The sequence below is a fragment of the Apteryx mantelli genome, chromosome 5, assembly GCF_036417845.1.
Source record: "Apteryx mantelli isolate bAptMan1 chromosome 5, bAptMan1.hap1, whole genome shotgun sequence".
Classification (NCBI taxonomy): Eukaryota; Metazoa; Chordata; class Aves; order Apterygiformes; family Apterygidae; genus Apteryx; species Apteryx mantelli.
The window spans coordinates 71,641,924-71,664,746 of NC_089982.1; the positions used below are offsets into that span (position 1 = coordinate 71,641,924).

Genomic DNA, 22,823 nt, shown 5'->3' on the forward strand with positions numbered 1-22,823 from the left:
GCTGTATCCATTGCCTACAGGAAGGGATTAAATTCACGTGTCATGTTCATGAGATGCTACTAAGGAATAGCATTGTACTGTAGCATGAGATAAATATAATGTAACATAACAATTTTAACATGTTTTTATTTAATTAGGCAATAATGCAGCATTACCAAACTTGGCAGAAGAACTAGAATTTGAAACCAACTTGAGAACTGAAGAGGTATTTATGTTATTTTATAAGTTTTGGTTATATGCTTTCTTATATAATTATACATCTTTTTAGGGTTTCTTACTGTACCTTTTGATTTGTGTGCAACAAGAACTGCATTTGAACTTAGAAACTTTCAAAGGATCATTTTTGAGAATATTTAGCTGTATTTTTTTCTAAGCAGCTGACGTTTAAGTTGTATGGACTATCCATGTTATTCAGTGGTAGAACCAGTTACCTCTTTCAGCCATGTCCCTTCCATTACCATAATATCCAAGTTTTCTTTTTTAGAAGTAGTCATACTGTGAATATGCTGCTTGTGATAGTACTTGTAAAACAGTCATGCATGCTTAACACAGTTGATAGTCATGAGTTTGGTCTTTTGAAATAGTGAACATACACTGCTGTTCATTCTGTTGTATCACTTTTATGCTAGTGTTTAGATTCAACCGTTCTGTATGCATTTGAAGAAGGTTTGCTGTAGTTTTGCACTCCGATAACTACAGTCCATTATCTGTAGTAACAGAAGACTAGGGCATCCTGGATGATACAGGGCACTGGATGCCAATACTCAACTGAAGTTGAGCCTGTCCATTTGTGCCTGTGCTGTGATCCATAACAGCCAGGAGGTCCAGAAGGGTTAATTCACTCAAATGCAGGAGGCCGTCCACATATGCATATCCTGCCAAACCCACGTAATAATCACTTTGAGGGGGAATATGGTTCAGAGACTCCCAGGTATCTCTGAAAGGATCACCTTTGGATCTGGACAGGGTTACTGGCCCCTGCTCCAGGGCAGACCAGCTGAATATTTCTGAACCATGGTTTTGGTGCTTGAGATTGCACTTTGGGAAAAACCAAGTCAGCTTCGGTTTGGTGGGATTTATTGATTTGAATTCAGTTCCTCATGCAAATTGCTGTGTTGTTCACCAGCCTAAGTTGGTCCTGAAGACAGTATAGCCATGTTCGCATGGTACTGTATCAGAGTTTACAACATCTAGATCTGTCTTTTGTGCTATATGAGGCTAAATGTGCTATCCATGCATCTGTAATATCTGCAGCCTAAATTAAAAAAAAAAATCCATGAGTCACTAAGAGTTGACTATACTTTGTTAAGCATTGCGGATATATGTTTTTCTGTATATGTGAACATTTCTAAAATAATTCTCATAATCAGAACTTCTCTTAGAGTAGGAACAGCACCTTGTGTTCCTGAGATTCTTTTCAGATCTCCTTATTAAACTTATCCATTGTTACTGCATCAGTTTCAACTCTAAGGTCATGCTCATGGCAGTGCATTATTTAGCAGTAATGCGACTAAGCTCTGCCAGAGTTCTTTAATATTTATATTGCTGTCTAATTAGAAAACTCTGAAGACTTTTATTGTAAAAGCCTTGTGATAAGATAACATTTTCCTTTACATGAGGAAGGGGAGAGAGATATACTTCCATTTTGAATATCTGCAATATTTTTGTCTCCTTTCATTTCTTGTTTAGCCACAACAGCCTGAAAGTCCAAGAAGTGAAGAAGTATGTGTGGATCTTCATACTAAAGAGTTTCAAAAAGGTAGATAGCAGTTTACATTTTCATACTGCTTTGACTGTTACTCATGAGTTTCTTTGTAGATTTAATATATACTGTGTTAGAGGGATTGATGCAAAGCCAGCAAGAAACCTGCTTGAAACCTTTTACTGGGCTCCTGTGGATTTGGTTGGGGGGGAGGTCCTCCTTTTCTTTCAATATGATATATTGAAAGAAGGGTCAAAAGTGTTCAGTGCTTAAAAAAAAAAAAAAGACTGTTAACATTCTATCTAAAAATCAATGAATAGAAATATGTTCTGTGTTCAAACAAGATACAGAAACTTCCCCAGAGAACGACTTTCTTTTTTCTAAACTTAGAACATCCTTGTTTCTGGTGTTGTGACAGGCCCTTTGAGGATATGACAACAGTAAGTACTATATGACTAAGTCACAGAGTCTTCAGAGAGATTTATTTTTTCAATCTTGCTCTTCAGAAGATGAAAGTGTTTCTGGCCATCCACTGAGATTTGAAGAGCACTTATAAGTAGGTAATCACCTAATTAGAAATCTCATTTAGTCAGATTGTTTCTGTGCTCAGTAATTCCTTCTAAAGGTACTAAATTAGTCTTAAATGGGAAAAAACAATCCCTGTCTCCCCAAAAATACATTACTTTAAAATGTGTTGCAGTTGTTTGGCTTTCCTGTTAAAGCAGGAACAAACCCCTACTATGTTCCCGTCTTGATGGATTTTGTGCTCCAGATGCTTTACAAAGATGTTTATAGCAGTACCAGATGAGAGTTAATCTTCAGTTAATGCAATAACAAGCAAAACTGAAGTGAATTCCATGAGGTGCCAGCAATACTGCTGTATATAGAGTCCAAAGAGGTTAAAGATGTATTTCCTCCTATGGAAAGTTGCAGCTGAATGCATAAATGCTAGAAAGGGACACACTGAGATGTAAAGCTTACTTCTAAATTATTTAGACAAGTATACTGAAATAAGTGTTCACCAAACAAAAGACAAGACTTAGCAGTAAGGTGAGTTACAAACACTGGTATAATTTTAGAGTCTTTTTTTATTCTTGAGGTAGGTTGAATTCACATACCTGTTTTAATGTTGTAGTGTGCTCATGTAAGTGATAAGAGACATGCTTTGCTCACAAGAAAGAAAATACAAATGCTGAGAATGGATTTGAAGAATATGATCTTCAGGGCAGCAAATTCGAAACTGTAACAAGTTTTTTTCTACTGTGAGGTTTCTTGGAAGTGCCTGAAAAACTCAGCCACTTCAGATCACTCAGTCACCCAGGCAGACAATAATTAACTTTTTAAGATGTCCAGACTGAATTAGCTGTGATAATCTTGTTTTGTGTAAAATGTTTAACCAAAATCCATTTATTGTGTAAATCATGTTGGATATGACACACATTGAAGAATAACAATTGTTGCTCTTGGTAGAGCTTTTTTCTCTCCCACTACTCAATAATCTCTTTTTTTAATATATAAATGTATGTGTATGTATTTATAAATAAATATATATATATATATCAACGTACATAAAGGGAAGTTGTTTAAAAGACAGATGTGTGTCCTGTCATGAGTATGAACAGCAGACACAGTAGTTTAGTAGCCCAAGATTCCTGGGAATGTAAACATGCCATTGCTGTTTGAGTGGGTAGGATCTAGCTCTTCATTTGACGTTGCTTTAGAAATTGAAAGATGTTTTGCAATCAAAGGGTATAGCTGTGGAAAAATTGTTTTTAAAACATGTAAATTTAAGAAATGAGCTACAAATTATATAAAATGTATAGATTGTTTTACTGGATCATAGACTTACGTTCTTATTGTATGCTTGGAATGTTTAAGTAATTTAGTAGTGGTGGTGTTGTTTGTTTGTTTTTAATTAAAAGACTAATTCAGTATCTTTATGGATCAAATTTTAAGGGTGTCATAAAACCCTCTCATGGAACAGCTTTCTAAAGGATTTTCTGTCTTTTTGTACCTATATGAAATGATTTTGAAAGGTATGCGATTTTCCAAAATCAGAACCCATCAGCTTCTATTATTTATAAAGAATTATTTTCTACATTTTTGTGACATGGAAGGCTAAAACTCTGCTTTATCAGAGCCGAACTTAGAATGCAGTAGAATCTAGCTATCGGACAGCTTCTGTATGTGCATTGTATCAGCTACAGGTCTTGCTACCAGAACTAGGCAAGCTTTAATTCTCTGCCAAGCCTCGTGGTACAGCATAGTTTTCAATCTACTTTATTTTTTCCTGTGATCTAGCATCTCAGTTAGTGACTTCAAATTTATGGATAAAATTCTGACCCATTCAAGAACTATCCTGTATTTGAAATTCCAAAATTACCATATATTTCAAAGATCCTAGCCTCCTGATTGCCTATATTTTAGCCATTAAATGATTGTCAGCTATCCTATACTTTAGAAATCCATATTCTTTATTTTTGTTTGTTTGTTTAAAAATCATTATGGAGAAGATAAAGTGCTTGGCTGCTTCTAATTTGCAACATCAAAAGTAAGTTACATAGTTTCAGAGAGATGAAGTAGATGATACTTTGCTCTTGCTGAGCTTTTCTGATTTTTTTTTTTTTTAATAGACTTGCAGCAGAGGAATATTTCTCTAGAAAAAGAAACTAGATGCGTAAGTTCTTGTTTTTAAATTTACTTACTAAGCTGTGCTGCTTTTCTCTTACTTGAGTTTCTATTTACATTAAATATTCTCTAAAGGAAAATGTTATTTCTTGTATAAGCAGAGCCTATATATGTTGAGATTGTGCAGCTGTGTTGGTTGATGTCTAATTATTCTTTTGAGTTTTCTAGTAAATATATCTTCCTGCATTGTTGTATAATATGACTATTTCAAAATTGTTGTTTTGTCCTCTTCAAGAATAGAGGACATAAGGAGGAACTGTACTTGAGGCTTTGATCAGGACTAGAAAGCTGTTCTTTTAGCGCAATCCACTGTGATCTGACAAGAACGTGGAGAAAGAATAAGAACATGTGGGTTTGGGGTTTTTGTTTTGCTTTCTTAAGACAAATTACTTATCTCTGTACTATGTTATAGTGTTTGATGGTCACAGTTCTGGTTCTAGTGAGGTACTGATTTTCTTCCTGCCTGTAGGAAGGTGTTGTTCTTTTAAATCCAGAAATATTTTAAATAAATTGCCATGCTCTGTTGCTTTTAAAGCATATAGTAGGGTGCCTAATTAAAACTGAGTGCTTCTTTTTCATTAAAAATAGCAGTTAGAAATCCTGAAATTGCTAGAAGTCTAAAGTTCTTTCATGATGCTGGTGTATAGTAGGAACAAATTCTTTTTTTGTATTAACTATTCATTTTCATTTTAATGCATGTTGTATTTGAACGTAGCAAGTGGGAAAAACTTTCTCCGTTCTGTTTCTATAACCTTTATGGAAAAAATTAAGGTAGAGAGTTATTGTTCTTTGTATTTTATGCCTAGGCAGAAAACATGGATCACCAGATAACTGAAGAACACAGAAGCAGAGGAATGAAATCTAAATCTTCAGGAACAGTGGATAAAGAAAAATGTAAGTGGTACATATCTACACAAATCTGTTTAAAGCTTTTCTTCTGGAAAACAAAGTTTTACTGAAATCAGTCCATTTAGCCAAAAAATAATCTTTGGAAGAAAGAGTGGAGGGGGAATTCCATACTCCAAAAAATTGTTCTTTCCAGAATAACTTTTAATATTTCACTTCATACATTTGACAAAAACATAATAACAAATTTAATTATTGCACAGAAGAGAATTATTTAGTTGCTGTTTGTGAGCATAAATGAATAATTAATAATGTTATCCTTCTTATAGTTATATAAATTTTATTTTTAAAATATTATATATAATTATATAATTATATAATTATATAATTACATATATAAAATTAAATGTATACAAATAAATATATTCATATAATTATATTACATATGTGTTTATTATAAAAACACTTGGAAGGAATATAAAGCTGAGGAAAACTGAGCATCAGGGAAAACTGGCTACACTCTGAGCCTGGATGTTTCCTAATGTTAGACTAGAAAGTCATAAGTTTTACTGTAATGTTTTTTCTGTCTAGAAGCAAAAGGTGAGAAAAGTCAGTCCATTCAATGTCATAATTATTTCTAAGATAATATGGTCATTTAGATACTTTGTTGACATAGTCATTATGAGATTGACTATATAGGATCTGTGCAAGCCCTGCCCTCAACTACAGCCAAAACTTTTAGTAAAAGTTTTTGTTTTACTCTATTCAGTATCAGAACAATAAAGATGAAGATTACTTTAGACTAACTGATAATGTCATTTCTCTGATTCTTCTGCTTCTAAGAATGTTGATTTGATGAAGTGACTAATTAGAAGTCATGCAGTGTTCATTATAGTGTTGTATATAGCATTAACTGCTTTTTGTGGTTGGGTTGTAGTTATGGTTGATGTTTGATTTCTTTATATAGTATTTCAAATTTCAATTTTAAGGTCCTGCATGACAAATAAAAGAATCATAGAATTCTTTTTTATAACTGTTGTGTTTCTTTTCAAAAAGAGTTCAACATAACTTTCTGTTAATGTAAATGTTTCTACTTTGTAAATAAGGTGCTACTTTAAAAAATCTTTTGAATTGTGCTAATGATGCACTAATATAAAATAGGATCAAGTTCAGAAAAATGCTGAAGGCACTTTTTAAAATTCAGACTATTATTTGTTTTTTCAGGCAACCAACTGATTGCTCAGGATGTTAGAAAAGATGATGAACAAAGTCAATGTTCCAAAACAAAACCTAATAACATCAAGGTATGTTGTTTTTTTCTTAATGTGTGTAATTGTAATGCAGATAATACTGAAGTCTCAAGTTTTTATTTCTATAGTAATTTATTTTGGGAGGCATTTTTGTCATTAACTAAGTTACTTCTACATTGCTTTGAATATAAAACAACCATAACTAGAGAATGATGTTCACTTTTCAAGGGGAATCAGTTTAAAAAATATGTGTATAGCAGGTATCTGTGTGCATAACCTCTGCACAGCACCCAGCTCCCTGTGAGATATATAGGACAAATCTGCACCACAGTTACTAGTTTAGCAACCTCAGGGCTATGCTGATCAGAGATCTGCAACAGGGTATCAGACTTTACTTCAGTCCTGGGTTTGCAATGATCCCTTTCCATGTAAAACAGATTTCAAGGAAAAATAGATGTTCCTTGTAGGATTGAATGCAGGATATTTTGAATTATCTCACCTATTTGATGAAGGTACTCAGCATCAGAGTTTTTAAGAAACATTACAAGGGCTTGATGAATGAAACAGCTATGTGCCTGGTTTTTTAGTATAAGTACCTGAAAATGACTTTGAATTTGTAGTAAGGTGCTCTTTTCTTTGTTATTGTTTCAAAATAACGCAGGAAGCTATTTCAGGTGATACTGCAGAAGTGTCCGAAGAAATTGATGTAAAATGTACACCTCCTAAAAGTGATGTGGAAGAAAAAGGTAATGAAAATGCATTTTCAGGGCAATTTCCTGAGTCTGTACTGAATGCTAATTTCTTTTAATTTGAATGATTCTGAGAGAACAAAATGAGAATCTCAGTCCTAGTCAAATATTTGTGTATATTCTCTAGTTGCTTTCTGCTCTATTACTGCTATCAAATAATGCATTGTTCCTAGGTCCTTTAACGGTGAGAGTAACGTTGATGTTCCCTCCCGCTAGTGGTAGTCTGACTGAGAGAAGGAGTACACTGATACCACCCGTCCACTTTGTTATTGTAGCTTCAGTATGTGGCCTGGGTACGGCAGCCCATCAGAAATAGCCGGTTGGCTGGGGAATAGCACAGTTGGGGCACATGACAAGAAGGTCACCTTCTAACTCTGACCACAAATAAGAGATGCCCTTCCTTGGAAGAATTGACATGCTCACCTTTAAAAGCAGTACTTTTTGCTTCTGTAGAGAAACCAGCCAGGAAAGAGTGTAAGTTGCACTGTTGTAGATGATTCATTAATTGCACTAAAACAAATAAGTAGAGATGGCATGTCCTGAACGTATTGGCTTTGATGTGACATTAGCCTGCCTTCGTGTGAATAGGGTGAGTCTCTTTTCTAATATCGGTTGCCCTGTTAATAGTTTTGTCTGTTCAGTGAGCCTGTTGACAAATATGAAACTGTTTTGCAGTACATTTTGAGGGTATCTTCAGCTTCCTCTTTCATGGAACATGGGAGAGAATGAAATAGTGGTTTGTCTTTATCTTGCCATTTTATGATAAGTCATGCCTTCAAGCTGTTGTATTTATCTTAAATTTGAAGTCCATGACTATGCCAGTGAAGTATCCTGGCAATCCAGTACTGTATATTGGTGCAAGGCAAATCAAGTTTTTAGTTTGTGTGTTTTAGGGGAGCTGCATTTTGGACTATTGAATGAAATAATGCTTTTAAAATAGTGCCAAGATTCATGTACCTTTTTCATTGCCTAAAACAAAGGTGTACAGTTTCTTTTGATTTTTTTTTTCTTTCTTTTTGTGTGTGTGTGTGTGTGTGCACAGATGAATTCATCATCAAGCAGGAAATGTCTGAAAAGGCAAAGCAGAATCTAGAATCAAATGCAAGTTCTGTAGAGGTGAGTGGTCTTCAGTTAACAAACTGAGATAATGCAGGTTCACAATGGGGGGGGAAAAAGTACTTTGTCTTCCTGTTTTTGTTGACAACAGTAATAAAACTTTAACTTCACCAAAACAAAAGCAGCTGTGAAAATTTGTCTGTTGACACTGTGAAATACCAAACATTCATTTAATTCTCTGTCACAAAGTATAAACTCACAGTACAAGCCATCAGTGGCTGATTATTGAACTAGAAATAACTCTCTTCCTGCATTTATCAGTACTAGAAAGTAATCTGAAGAGACACTGATGTAAAGAACTTCATTTAATATGTACTTCAACTACTTTGCTTCATGTTCCAAAGTAGTTAGTACCAAGATTGCTCCTGAAACCCATAAAAACAGGTAATTTCAAATACCTCTGTTTTTAAAACATAGTTGATCACATTTTTTTCCTTTATTTTCTCAGAAAGTAACATTTATGCTCTAAAACTGTATCAGTCTAGAACACACACAGTATCAGTTTCAGAACAGCAGTAGGTGTGATTTCCAATACTTTGACTGCTCAAGGCTTTACAAAAATATTACCACTCAGAAATGTTGAAACTCTGTGTATTATTGTTTAGTCACATTTGTGGCATACTCTGCAGTGGTGAGGTAGAAGACTGTCTGAACCCAAAGAGATGAAAATTGTTGCTTGGCTCCAGAAATAGACAACTCAGTGCTCATAAAGACATTGAATTTCATCATTTGCTTTGGAAATGGGAGAAGACCTTTTAAAATTTAAAGAGTAAATTGCTATGTTTGTTCACTCAAGGTTTGAGTCACTAAGATCCATGGGGGAAAGAAATCACATTAGACTTCAGTAAATTTTGAATGAGGAACTTAACCCACTTTCCTTACAGATACAAGGAAGGAATCTATTATCGAGGATTTTTGTGATCTGAGCGTCTGACCAATTTTCATTACTTACAGGTTGCCTTCAAAGCTTAAACTTGAAAGTAAGGGATGTTTTCTACTAAAGACCCTGTTCCTATAGAGAACTTCACCAATCTGAGTAATAGGATATTTAAGACGCTGAAGTAAGCGCTTCCTCAACTGTTAAGAGATGCAGCCTACATTATATGGCATTGCAAAAGGGACTTCCAAGATGCAAAGTTTGGAGCTGTCGTGAGAGTGGAAAAAATGTAGTAGGATTTATAGGGCAAGACAGTATCGTTTGTTAGACTAAGTGATACGGTTGATGGGAGGGAAAAAGCATTATGTTCTTGGGCATGCAGTGTGCCTGAGGCCAGCCACAGTTTGTATATTCAGTAGCTTTTCTTTTTTCTTTTTTCCCAACTCTATTAATGGATTTCATAAAAATCAGTATTTCTCTCCATAAAACCAACCTCATCTATATTTTTAAGCTAACAAGCACTACTTCTGCTACTATTACATTATGTCATTATCATTCTTTGTATTATGTTGTTCAAATGGAAATCCATGCTAAATGTCAATTGTAGTTACTCAAGTATTTTTGTGCTTTCCTTTTGACAGGAAAATCAACCTATAGTAGTGAAACGGAAAAGAGGAAGGCCTCGCAAATATCCCCTCGAAGCTGCACAGCCTGGTGGTAAGTATTTCATAATACCTCTATGGACAAATAATGAAAACAGTCAACTTTCAAGTTCTGAATTCGTATTTCTTCCCTCAGGTGGGGAGTCAAAAGCTGATATGAGCACTGGGAATGTAAGTGCCTTTATTTTTTGGGTGCATTTAAACATGGTAATTCAAGAGCTGTTTTTCTGTTTATCAGTTAATCAGTATTTCAGAAACTTCTTATGGAAAAATTGAAAATTAAGTTCAGTCTAAGCATACAAAAAACTCTAAAAAGTGTCTTCTAATATAACTGAGCTCTGTAAGCAAAATAGGCTATAAAGTCTGATCATGGCAAATAGCTTGACTGAAGTGAATGTAGTGCAATGTATTTAATATAAATGATACAAGGTCTAGTAATATATTTGTTTGCAGGATGGAATTCTGATTGCATGCACACGTCTCTTAATTTGAGCTGAGAGTCATTTTGGCCTGAAGATAAAGGGTGACTTAGTTCAGAGAAACTGAGAATTTTGTTTCTCAACTGGGCCTATCCTAACAGTAGCTCATAATAGCTCATAACATCTGTAAAAGAGAATATTGTGTAATATAGTTGTATTGTCTATATTGCAGTTTGTGCCATTCTTTCAGAAGACAGAGGCATGTTGATAGCAATCTAATACCTCCTGAAATATAATTCTGTCTTTTAAATATCAGCAATATCTTAATTTCCTAATCTGCATGAAGTGCATTCATTGCCAAGGAAGTATTCTGCTGAAAGTATTTTTGCAGTCCAGCTGGATTACAGTGCGTGCAGTGTAATGCTGAATCAGACCTGTTTGTGGAATACAAGTAGTTGGATTTATTCTGGTAGAAGGCCCTTCTCTCAGGAATTTGTGTATATCAGAATCAAAATTATTGCACAGAAAAGAGATGGTTTGAAAAAAAACTGTGTTGGAGCTCACGTTTCCTGTGTGCTTTCTTGGTGAGGAGCCAGCTTTGCCAGGAGCCTTGGGAGTTCACCTAGGCTATAGATAGCAGCTGTTCTAGTCCCTGTTTGCTGGATCCCAACTTTCCAGTTGTTCTGCCCTTGCAGCATTTCAGGCAGCCCTTTCAGAGTACTCTCTTTTTCCTAATCCATTTTTAGTACTAATTCAATGAAATATAATTTGAAATATTGGCTTTGTTTCAAATAAGAATGAAAACTAATTTTAAAATCCCTTCTGAAATAGATTTACCTTGACACTCAGAATGGGAACTGAATCTTCCTGTTCTAGTTTGACCATTTCAAAGGTCTTGCACCTCTAGTGATGACTTTGACAGATTTGTCAGTCAATTACAGGCCGGCTCCAGAAGGAGTTATATCAGTCCTCTGTCTGGAATTATAAGGAAGCTTAGACTTCCTAGTACAGTCTTTTAAGTGATGAAAGCAACTGGTTGTTGTTGTTGTTGTTGTTTTTATACACATTTATTTATTTATTTATAGTTGTCATAAGAGATCACGTAACTATACACAGCTTTTTCTGTAATCTGAGTAAATACAAACTTCTGTTGATCAAAATTCTGCAAATTTGTATGTGTTATTACATAAAACGACTGTACTAAATTTTTATTTGTATAATTGAGAATTGTTTTCAGAAATGCCTTTGACCAAAACTGCTTTTCACTTAGTGTTATAGTAAAGCTTCAAATTTTTATCACAAATAGAAAGAAATGCAGGCTACTGTTAATTCAAGAATGGAGATATAAACTTTCTGCATGCTGATTAGAATATTCATGTTTTTTGGATTTGCAGATATGTTCCAATATGAATGGAAGCAGTTTTCTGCATTTATTAATACAATGATGGATTTTTCAGTTTTTCTTTTTAAAAAAAAAAATATTTTTCTTTGTTTTAATTCCAGCAGCAGTCTCCTACCTTTGTGGGTAGAGGAAGAACTCCTCAAACAGGTAAGCAAATTGACTCTCGGCTTTAACAAGTCAAAGAAATGGTGGGAGAAATGTAAGAGGTTTTTCAAGAAAAGCCAATGGGTCCTTCCTAAATGTCGTCTCTGATAGTCAATATTATAACCTTGTGAAAGCATGTGAGTAAACAGTGAAGGCTTGTCCCTAATTCCTGTTAAGGTTTTCGTTTAACAAAGTAGCAGCTTGGTAAGAATGTATTTCAACAGTGCTGCTGTATCTTTAAGTGCTGAACAATATATTGAAGAATGTACCTATGCATTTGAGTGTGTGGATAGGCACATGGCAGAACTTCTCAGAAGCAGGTGGGTACCCTGTCAAACTGGTTCTTGGCTGCTAGTGACTGTTCTCCATTTTTGCTTGTTTCCTTTCATATAGCAAACATCAAAATCACAGTTATGTTAAAAATTCTAAAATATATGTAGAGAATTTTTTTTCTAGCTTTGTTCAGTTAATTTTATTATCTGTGGTCGTGAGGCTAAAGAGGTTCATAGCAGCTTGAGGAGGTGTTTCTTTCCCCTTTCATGGCAACTGTAAGATCCTTAGAAGATGATCACTTAACTTTACTTAGAAATGTACTTCTGGTGCTTTAAACTCAAATTAAACAGAAAGATCAGATATTTTTATATTTCTTTTTTTTTCTGTTCAGACCTCTATGATTTGTAAAAGGTCAAACTTTGTTAGACAATTTTGAATAGTAAGTTTTCCACAAGTATGGTGTCTGAATCTGTGCTGATTGATTAGGGGTGTGTCTTTTTAATTATGGCCATTCATAATATATATTTTAAAATCCTTTCAGGAAGCAGATAAACCTGAAAGGAAGGTTAAGAAGTGGTTTAGGAACAGATACAAACTTTCAACATGCAACAAAATCTGAAAAAACAAACCTTGAAAACAAACCTTCAGGAGTTTCCAAAAGCTTATGTGTCTACAGAGACGTTATTCTGGCTGCACTGCACATATGGACTATTTCCTATTTTCATTACATTTGTTAAATGTCAGCTTTAATCCATATGCTTCAGAATTATGGTCTCTGGAGGGCTAGCTGATTGCGTAGTGCTTGGTTTCTATCAACTGCAAGAGAACAGACAAGAATGTGAGAAGGGTGTAAAAGTACACTCTGGGTTGCTTTTTATTAATGAGGACAGTCACTTGACTGTTTACTTAAAGGTTAATTTAGTGTGTTACCTAACATTTAGTTTTCTAGGTAAAAGGCTGTTATATCACAGTGATATTTTGAAGAGTGTGAGTGAGTGAATGAAATATCTCATGAAACACTTTATGTTAGCATTCATGTGAGAAAAGGATTTGAAAACCCCTGGCAGAGAAAGGAAAACAAAGTGCAATCCCTCTGCGCAGTTCACTTACTCTGGTAATTTTGGGGTGTTCTGCACAGGGATTTGTGCTAGGGTCAGATCGGCATACAGAATGGTAAGCAGAGAAAACTTCTCATTCAGTACAGCTCATGCAGCTAAAGATAACAGATTTCTCACAGCATCCTCCCATAACACTTCCTCAGGTGTAAATACTCAGCACTGGAAAAGGGCTTTTCTGCTAAATTCTTCCTGAATAAGTAGAAGCAACTGACAACTGAACCTGAAACTAAAATCATATTACACTAATTAGTGGTTACTGCTGTAAAATTAGTAAGACTTTAATGACTCTAATTTATGATAATTACTTTTATATTTCATATGTTGAGGCAAAAGTACTACATTTTCACTTCCTAAAGAGTGTTGTACCTTTTAAGAAGGCATGTGCTATACTTGCATGCATTATTTTTAAGCCACAAAACATTTTGCTGTAAATTTGCCAAAACAAACCAGGATTTTAAAGTACCTGTCTTTGAACATGACAGAATTAATAAACTTTTTATGTGTTAATTGATTTAGTGTAAAATACTTTATACAATGGACAGCCCTACATTTTATTGCACTTTATTGAATTAGTGAGACATTTTTGTTTTATTATTTCATTTACTTATATGTAAAATTTTCTCCCCTTAATTTTAACGACCGAAAAGATTGTTGTGTGTGAATTTTAGAATGTGTTTGTGCTCCTTGAGGTCTATTTTTGATCCATTGCATTGACAACATATCCTTCTATGTTCTAGCAGAAAAGCAGTAATGGCTTACAGTTTGTTCTTGTAGCTTTCAAATAGCATAAATAGGCAGCAGTTTTGTGACAGGAGAAAAAAGTACAAGTGTCTGCTTTTGTTTAGGTTGCTTCTTTCCTTCTCTTGCTAGGGGTGTTTACCTTTACTGTACTGCAGATAATGCCAGTTGTCAGACATCAAAAGTTTTAAAAAGTAATCTTTTTCTCATCATAGAGTTAATCAGGATAGAAGTGATAAGCATCCACCATAAAGAGAGACCAAGTTGGGACAAGATGGGTGAAAGGGTTCATAAAATGTATTTTAAAATACCCAGGCCAGTACTGAATTGGGAATCTAGGCCACTTCAACAGAAGAAGTCGCATGGCATAATTTGCTTGCCAAATATTAGACAGGTTTTTAATTTGCCTTTTTGAGCTACTGCCATCTTCCTGCTTCGCCATGGAAGTAGTTAAGCACTAGAACAGGTTGCCCAGAGGGACTGTAGAATCTCTACTTTTGGAGACTCTCAGAATTTGGTTGAACAAGATCTTGAGCAGTATGATCCAATTTTGAATTTAGCCCTGCTTTGAAAAGGAGGTTGGACTAGATGACCTCCACAGGCCCCTTCAAAGTTAAATACTTCTGTGATTCTATAATTGGTTGACAGTTATCAAAATGGGTAAGTAACTGACTTTTGCTTTTCCATTAAAATAAAACAATATATGCAACAACATAATAAATATGATAGTGTTAGTCACATTATTCCTTAAAAATAATTAAATCATTATCTTGTACAGCCTCTGTATAACAAAACACCTCAAAGCCAGATTCTAATTTAGATAAATGTAAATGTTTTCTGAGCATCTGTGATGTTTATGAAAAGTTGACAGTTTGAAAGAACTCCTTTTTAAACTGATTAGCAAAAGATTTGAAATTTAGAATTAAGTTTTATTCTTTTTTTTTCTTTTAGGTAAAGAGCCATCTAATACAAAAGAAACAACAAATGTAAGTGAGAACATTTCAAGTTTGTAAGCAGTATTTAATGAAAAGTGTCTGTCTTCTATTTAATTGGTCTTGCCTTACTTGCTTCCATTTTATTTCTTCAGGAAGATGAAGCTGGGAAAGCAGAGATGGTTGTGCGTAAAAGGGGAAGAAAGCCTAGGCGTTCTCTGGTTCAGTTAGAGGAAACTGGTAAAAACATGAAATTACACTACTCCTGACAGAATAAGATGATTTTACTGTGCTTTTCTGTACACTAATAGCAACAAGATAAGCTTTATTCAGTTTTCCTTTCTTGAGTAAAAATCATTGAGTTACAGCTAGTGTAAATATTATGTAAATATGTGTAAATTGCTGTAATCTCATGTCAGAATTGCTACATCCCAGATGCTTCTGTAAACCCTCACAAATTTTCTATGAATTCTGGCTGTGAGCTGCATAAGTAAACTATTGTGAATGTGTTAGCTAGATTAAGTCAAACAAGTGTGAATTTAAAATGTTGAAGCATAAAGGAAATGGAAAATTACTTACTTAAAATGGGATTTGTGAATAGAATACCTTTTCTAAACGAAGTGTCCATATCCTTTTGGAGGGCTTTTGGAAAATTATAGCACATGTGTAAAATTTTACATGGACAGAAACGCTGGAGCCAGAAAGAAAACGTCGGAAATTAACATCTACTGAAGAGGAAATAAAAGAGCAGGAGGAAGGTGAGGAAGATGATGGTGAGGAAGATGATGAAACATGTTCTGGAGCCACAACTAGATCAGCCACAAGATTAGAGACTCAAAGGTAACTGTTTAGAGACACTGCTGAGTTTTTTCCATATTTTTCTCAATTCTTACAGGGTTTTTTTTGTTTGGGGGGAGGGAATTTAAAGGAAAAGATCATTTGCTAATGTTTAAAAAAAAAAATCATTCAAAGCTGTCAAATAACTACTAAAAATCATACCCATTTGCTACAAGTACAAGGTTGTGGTTTAACTTACAGCTGAACTCTCACATGTGATGTACATTCCTTCTCCCCATCAAGGAAATGTATAAGATGTGTTTGCTTTTGCAGAACTATGGGACAGAGAAGTGCTGAATAGCAAAGACTGCTTACTAGCACCTGAATCGACTATTCTGGCATTCGATTGCCAGAAGGGGTAACTAACAGATTTAAGTTTCTAGTGTACCTGCCTTCTTAGCCTTGTTTCTTAGTGGTCAAGAAAAGCTTATCCTCTCTAAGTATCAACTTTACATCATAGTTTGAGCAATGATATATGGAACAGTCCCTATGGCTTTAGTGATTATGGAGTCAACCTTTTGAGCAATTGTGCTGTGTCTTTCTGTATTGAGCTTGCACTGCGTAGCAGTAGGTGAGAAAAGAAGAGCGACAGAGAAACATTTCAAAATTTACAAATGTAATCTGTGTAAAAATTAAGAATGCCCTCTTCCAGGTGAGAGGAGGAGTTGTACATTGACAAATATTTCTCATAGACGATATAAGCATATCCTATTTCTTCGGTAAGTCTTGGGATTTTCCCCTCTAGGTAATTGGCAATAATAATGGGTTTATAGTAGTTTGGACTGTGTGTTCCTGAAACATTTAGATTGTAGGAGTGTGGCTATATTGAGCAGTAACACAGGTTTCCTGTTGTACAGATGATTGGTTAATCAGAGACGGTGCTTTAAAGGATCTTAGCAGTGTTAGGTAACATAGTTAAGAAGGTTAAACATTCTAGGTTACATCTTGCTTTGCATGATTGCTAGTAAACATGAATTAAGTAAAAACCTTACTTGGTCCCTCAAAAATTCAGAACCTTTTGGGGAGGACAGGAAGGCTTTGCTTGAATCAACAGATTTAAGTAGTACTGTGCTGAGGGGAAGGAACAGTTTCTGGTTGCTCCAGTGGTTACACTCTGGCAAACCAGTTCTTCCCAGGCCATTCAATCAGCTTTTGTATCCAAGAAAATGGTTGATTTGAATATGCTAAGGCTTGGTAACAGTTCACAGTTGAGTGTTATGATGGGGTTGGGTTTTTTGTTTTTGTGGGGGGGGGGTTGTTTTTTTTAATTATTGATGAGAGCTTTCCAAATAACTTTGGTTCTAATTCTGGTAACGCTCTTCTAGGGATGAAGAGGCACAAGGGGAGGTTTCATAATAAGGGGGAAAATGCTCTTGTTTCTTTTGATCATGAAGAATAGAAAGCCCCATTAGGAATTGGAGTTCAGGTCTTCAGTATTATAGAAGACAGCCTCATTCTGATAGTGAATACTGTCATATAACAAGCCAGGAGGGACAGTGTTTTACCTTGAGTCAAGATGACAGAGATGTGAAACTGTTAAGGTCTCAAAAGACACACTCGAATATGTCAGAAGGTAAGAACTGATCCTGTTGGCAGTCTTCATCCTAGTGATGTCTCAAAACTTGCACCTAAGAGATTTCAGTTCTGATAGGTAAAAGGGGATCTCTGATTTGATTCTTTGTCAGTCTCCATTTTGTATTTTGGCTTGAAACAAGGCAGAGATATAATTTCCAATGTCAATTTCTTTTCCATATGTTATCTAACTTAAATACATGAATCTGCAGTACTGGAGGAATTCATCTATATTTTAGTGACCTGCAAGCTCAGAAAAAAAATCTTACTGCGAAAGATTAGTATGGTACCAAGAATAGTCTGGCTTTTGGGAGGCCATTCTTCATCTCCCTTAGCATAGGTCTGCCATTTGGTAGGCAAACTGAAGTATATTAGAGGTCATCCTCTTGCCTTTGAGCTGCAGAAACAAACAGGCAAAGATAACAGCTTTGTGAAGTCTTAATCTGTGTTGCTGCCTTCCAGGATAGAATTAGAGTTCAGGCTTTGTTTTTTGTTCATTGACTAGGTTTCTGTAAATTATAGCCTTCATTTAGATGAAGGCTTTGGATGCTCACCAGGTTTACATCTTTCCTGAGGCCATCTTATTGTATTTTAGCCTTTGGGGACTTAATTAAAGTACTGTTGACAAGGTAGTACATGGTTGACTTCATAATTTTAGAGCTGAATCAGAAAGTAGTTATACAGTCTTATGATTAAATATAAATCTATAAAGGTTTATGTTCATATATTAAATATATATAACTATAGGTTTTAAATATCTGTTTCACGTTGGCTTTATAGGTTTATTTGTTTGTGACTTTATGTAGAGAGGTTATCTTTACTGGCAGTATCAACCCACAAAAGAAGCTTCATGCTTAGAAATAATTTTGTACGTACACTAAGACTTCCTTACACCATTATGTTTGTGCAAAGAGGCCTTAAGATGGATCTGCTGTCACAGTCTAAAAAGAAATTGCTGAAATGGGAATTCAAGTAGGCTCCTCACTTGAAATAGTCACAACTCTTTCCTTTTTCTGTCAGAGCCTAGATTGGATTCCAAGGAGGTTGCAGGCTGTGCAGCATGTCTCGCCTGAAATTCCTATAGGTATTGGCTTTGGCAGTCAAAATTCTGCAGCAGATTCCAGTTCTGGTAAAGCATGTAATTGTGATCTTTCAGTAGACTAACACTATGCTGAGGCACTCAAGTATACTTTTCCTATTCCCTCAGACAGTAGAGAGTCACTCACCTTAAATGTATTTGACAAGCTTGTTTTTTTTTCTTGGGAGATAAGTTTTACTCCACTGATTTCAGAGGTGAAGACAAGTTGAGCTGATACTAACCTATAGAACATATATACTTCTTATCAATATTTAGCTGGACTCTGTTTTCCTAAGTCCTGTTCTGGATTTGATTTTTTCTTCCCTAACTGAATTAAATTCCTCTCTCAAACAACGTTTATTGAGTTGACTTTCTTCCTCAGATTATAGCAGTGGGCCTAGCCTTCTCTGGTCACGCTGAAGTAGAATGAATCTCACCTAGGTTACTTAGTATTTGGAAATTCTCTAAATGTATCCTGTGGAATTATTGTCTGCAAAGTAGTAAAGGCAAAGTGACTTTCTTTCATTTAACATATCTGTTAAATCTAAAACTGTAATAAAAATGTAGATACTAGTGTTTTCATTCTACTTGTAGAAACATCTGCATTTTTAATTATAGTTTAATTTCTTATTTTTGTGTCTCAGATTTCCAATGTTATTTTGCTAGTTCTGACTGCAACAAAGCATCTCTATCTTAAAATGCTGCAAACACTGTGCATTTTAAGTAGTATTCTGGGATAATTCCATGTGGAAGGGGCTGCCTCTTCATCTTCAGCATTGCTGAATTATCAGTTTTTCTGACCTAATTAGGCTGGTTTGTGAGCTATGAAGTTGATTGCCAGTAACCAGTTTTTCATGTTTCTGAATTGATGGATACTGAAGCTACTATGAGTTCTTCCTTTACAATAAAGCAAGCAAATCCTCTGTTCTTCAGCAATCTGCTTTCCATTGCTTCTTTTGTTGTTCTGCTGGTACTCCGAGCTACATATATTTTTACCATGGGCATTTATGTACCAGAATTATTGCAGATTTGGAACTAGGAGTTTTACTTGGTTAAATATTGAAATATTGTTAGTAAAGTAGCCTTTTGGTTCTATATTTGGTATGAAAGTACATGGCTCTGCTTGGGTTTTGTGTCTTGAACACAAGAATCCTCAACGTGCAGATGTTGGGTTTTTTCACCATTTCTTTTGGCAACTTTGATTTACTTGTTGCAAATACTGTGTAGTCCTAATTTTCTGCACTTGAAATGTGTGAAGAAAGTGACTTGGTAGAAGTATTTTGCTATATACATTCATCATTCTTTTGTGTTACAGAAAGCAGCCCAGCAAGCCAACCACGCGTGCAGCCTCTAAAGGCAGCAGTCCAAGTTCAGTTTCTCCTAGAAAACAACAGAAGTTAGCAGGAAAGAAAAGATCTCCAAGTGATACAAAAATGAATAAATCTCCTCCATTGACACAGTAAGTATGAAAGTTAAAGCCACTTTTATTGTTTGTTTTGGATGCCACTACATTGATCCTTTCTCCTTTAGGTATAATATACTGCTTCAAAATCTGAACAGCAGTCTAGCTTTGCTCTGTTCTGTTCTTTTGTGATATATAAAAGCTCTTGAAGAATTTTCTTCTGTTCCCCCCCACCACCTTCCTTAATATTTGGAAGGTTAGGGTTGGGGTTTTTTCCCCCGTTCTTGGGAGAATCTGAAAATGCTGTCATGCAGTACTTTAACCTGAGCTGTGATTCTTTCCTGAATGGTGGGGAGAGCAGCTGTAGTTCAGGTTAAAGCAACATATCATGTCATAATTCTGATACTTCAAAGATATTTCCAAGATCAGCTGATAAGAGAAGCTTTGAGAGTCCTCATACCAAGTTTTGAAAATATTTCCCTTTCTTTCCTTCCCTAGTACACTTTTAATTTTTGAGGTTGAGATCACTGTATAAACAGGTAATAAATGTGATGCACAGTTGCTATCCATCATGTAATTTACCTGTAAGAGTGATTGTATGCCAAAAATTTACACTTAGCTGTTCTTCACTCTGAAGCATGGCAGTGTTTTCAAACTTAACTACAGGAAGAGTGACAGACATGTAGCATGCACTGATTAGCTGTTACTGTTCACCTGATGTAAATTATTTACCATGGTTATGAAAATGGCCAGGAGTTTAAGCCATACTTGTACTTGGTTGCAGCTGAAATGTGATGGGCTTATATGTGGATGCCTAAATGGAGATGAGGGGTACATGATACCTGCCCTTTATTCCCTCTTGTGCATGTGAAACTTAAGCCATTATTTCTATTCTTGTGTCCTCAAGATAATTCATTATATTCTGTCCTAATCCAGAGGTCATCCCAAAAGAGTAAGGAGGAGGAAGGGCTCTTGTCCCAACTCCTACATTTGGAGCACTCTCCAACATACTGAATTAGTATGCACTACCCTGCTAAGATGGTGGGAGTGTGCATGGTCTCCCTAGGGTCTGTACAGCTGTATTTAGTCTTAGTGGTAAGTTTTGAAATAATGTGTCCAAGTGATTCATCGGAGATGGACAGCCATGTTCCATCCTCTGAACAGAATTGTCTATCACCCTTTTTATATTTTCCAGGTCCCACCATTATTAAAATAATTAATAATGATGCTTTTTAGGTTAAAGGTGCAGTCTACCAAGCGTAAAGGGGAAGGCAGCCCAACATTGGTACGCAGAAAAGGCCAGCAGAAAACAGAGGAGACACCAATAAAGAAAGCAAAACGATAATCTTTACCAGCAAGTACTATCCATGGAAAAGTTTAAAGAAAGAAACATCTGTGCTTCTATTTTTTTTTTTAAAGCAAAGGGATTTGCACGTGCTTGTTTCAGAGCTCTAAGTTAATAGATGCAGTACTTTTTAAGTTACATTTTAAACAGCTTTATAAACTATTGTTTATACAGAATATTATGTACATTTATTTCAGATGAAAAATAAGTTTACTTTGTATCTGAATGAAAAACAAAGTAGTTATATATTTTATCACTGACTTGGAAGTTGGGGTTTCCCAATGTGACTCGCTAATGCAGATGCTTCCAACCCATGAGGTACCCCTGGGCCTACTAATACACTTTGTATATAAACTTGTAAAAATAGGTTGTATTTTACTCTGTGTATGAATCTAATCAATGATGGACATTTTATTTATTTTATGGAAAGCATTGGTCTGTAAACTTTAGTATATACCTTAGGTTTTTTTAATTATATATTTTACATTCTATGCAGACATCAGTAGGAAACTTCCCCTCTGCTCCCCCAGGGCTGTCTAAAACCTGAAGTTCTTTAAAATATGCTCAGACAGTTGGTAAAGTATTTTCTCGCATGTATTAAAGTAGTTTAGCATAGTGAAAGGGATTTGGCTTCTTTCTGTTCACATTTGTGACAAGTATAAAATATAAAATGTAATCTTACTAGATTATATTTTCATTTGTGAATTTACTACCAGCCTCAAGAAATAAATAGTATTAGGTTATATTTACTTACAGTCATCCAACACTACCCTGAAATGAAACAGACTTTTATTTTGCAACTAAACACCTGTTCTTTCAGTATTCACGTTTTCAACAAAGAGGGACCCATTGAAGACAAGCATCACTTCTCCTAACTATAGAGCTTCAGCATTTTATGTTACATTTTATACACAGGTATTAAAAAAAAAAAAAATAGAACCTGGTATTATTGCCAGAATCTTTTTTTAATGTATATTAACTCGGTAAGAACAAATGTTCGAGTGAAGTTGTATATAAAGTTAAACTTTTCTTATGATCAAATGTGTCTCTTGTAATGATGTGATGAGTTGCCAAACAATCTGAGATTATTTTAAGTGTTTTGTTCATATTCTGGTTTATAATTAAAAAGGATTCTGGGGGTTTGGAGTTTTCCTTTACTTTTTTTTTTTTTCTTTGAACTTCTTGTAAGGCAGCTGTTTCCGTCAGATATTCTGCTTGGTTTCTTACTGAGATTTTTATATAAAAATTATAAAATGTTTGCCAAAAATCTGAGTTGCCATATTTTATTATCTTTTAATTGTACTGTTGTGAAACTTGTTTTTACAAATGTATTTAGTTGGGGCTGCATCTATAAGCAATGGTTTACATGACTGGTATTTCTTTAAAGTCTTTACATGTTCTACAGGTGCTTATACTTCAGGTGTATAAACAGAGGGGAGGGGATCTAACCATTTGCCTGGTCTAGTACACTCTACAGTTGCACACACTATAACTTGTTTCCTAAGTAAACTTTAGTCTAAAAGTTTAAAAAAGAAAACCTCTTTGCTCTGGCAATTAACTCCTTTTATTTTCCAGCTTAAGTCTGCTAACATATTACTAATATACACCTATATATTACTAATACTAATGTATATCTGTATTTTCATATGCAGTAATAGGGTGAGATGATTCTT

The 22,823-nt window shown here is 35.0% G+C and overlaps 1 protein-coding gene across 4 annotated transcripts in view; it reads left to right on the top strand.

The window, feature by feature from the left end:
* The window catches only part of BOD1L1 (biorientation of chromosomes in cell division 1 like 1), a 40,555-nt gene extending 18,266 nt beyond the window's left edge, over window positions 1-22,289 (top strand). Inside the window, exons 11-25 of one of the 4 annotated variants that reach the window (XM_067298220.1) lie at window positions 138-205; window positions 1,690-1,759; window positions 4,336-4,379; window positions 5,197-5,284; window positions 6,461-6,540; window positions 7,148-7,232; window positions 8,278-8,351; window positions 9,870-9,945; window positions 10,027-10,061; window positions 11,813-11,858; window positions 14,936-14,970; window positions 15,072-15,156; window positions 15,603-15,756; window positions 19,719-19,862; window positions 21,042-22,289. In XM_067298220.1, coding sequence (XP_067154321.1) covers window positions 138-205; window positions 1,690-1,759; window positions 4,336-4,379; window positions 5,197-5,284; window positions 6,461-6,540; window positions 7,148-7,232; window positions 8,278-8,351; window positions 9,870-9,945; window positions 10,027-10,061; window positions 11,813-11,858; window positions 14,936-14,970; window positions 15,072-15,156; window positions 15,603-15,756; window positions 19,719-19,862; window positions 21,042-21,150 — 1,193 coding nt within the window. In that variant the 3' untranslated portion in view covers window positions 21,151-22,289. Of the gene's footprint in view, window positions 1-137; window positions 206-1,689; window positions 1,760-2,092; window positions 2,143-4,335; window positions 4,380-5,196; window positions 5,285-6,460; window positions 6,541-7,147; window positions 7,233-8,277; window positions 8,352-9,869; window positions 9,946-10,026; window positions 10,062-11,812; window positions 11,859-14,935; window positions 14,971-15,071; window positions 15,157-15,602; window positions 15,757-19,718; window positions 19,863-21,041 lie in introns of those variants that run through there. The other 3 variants (XM_067298221.1, XM_067298222.1, XR_010884466.1) reach the window with 3 other exon arrangements.
* Window positions 22,290-22,823: the final 534 nt, after the last annotated feature.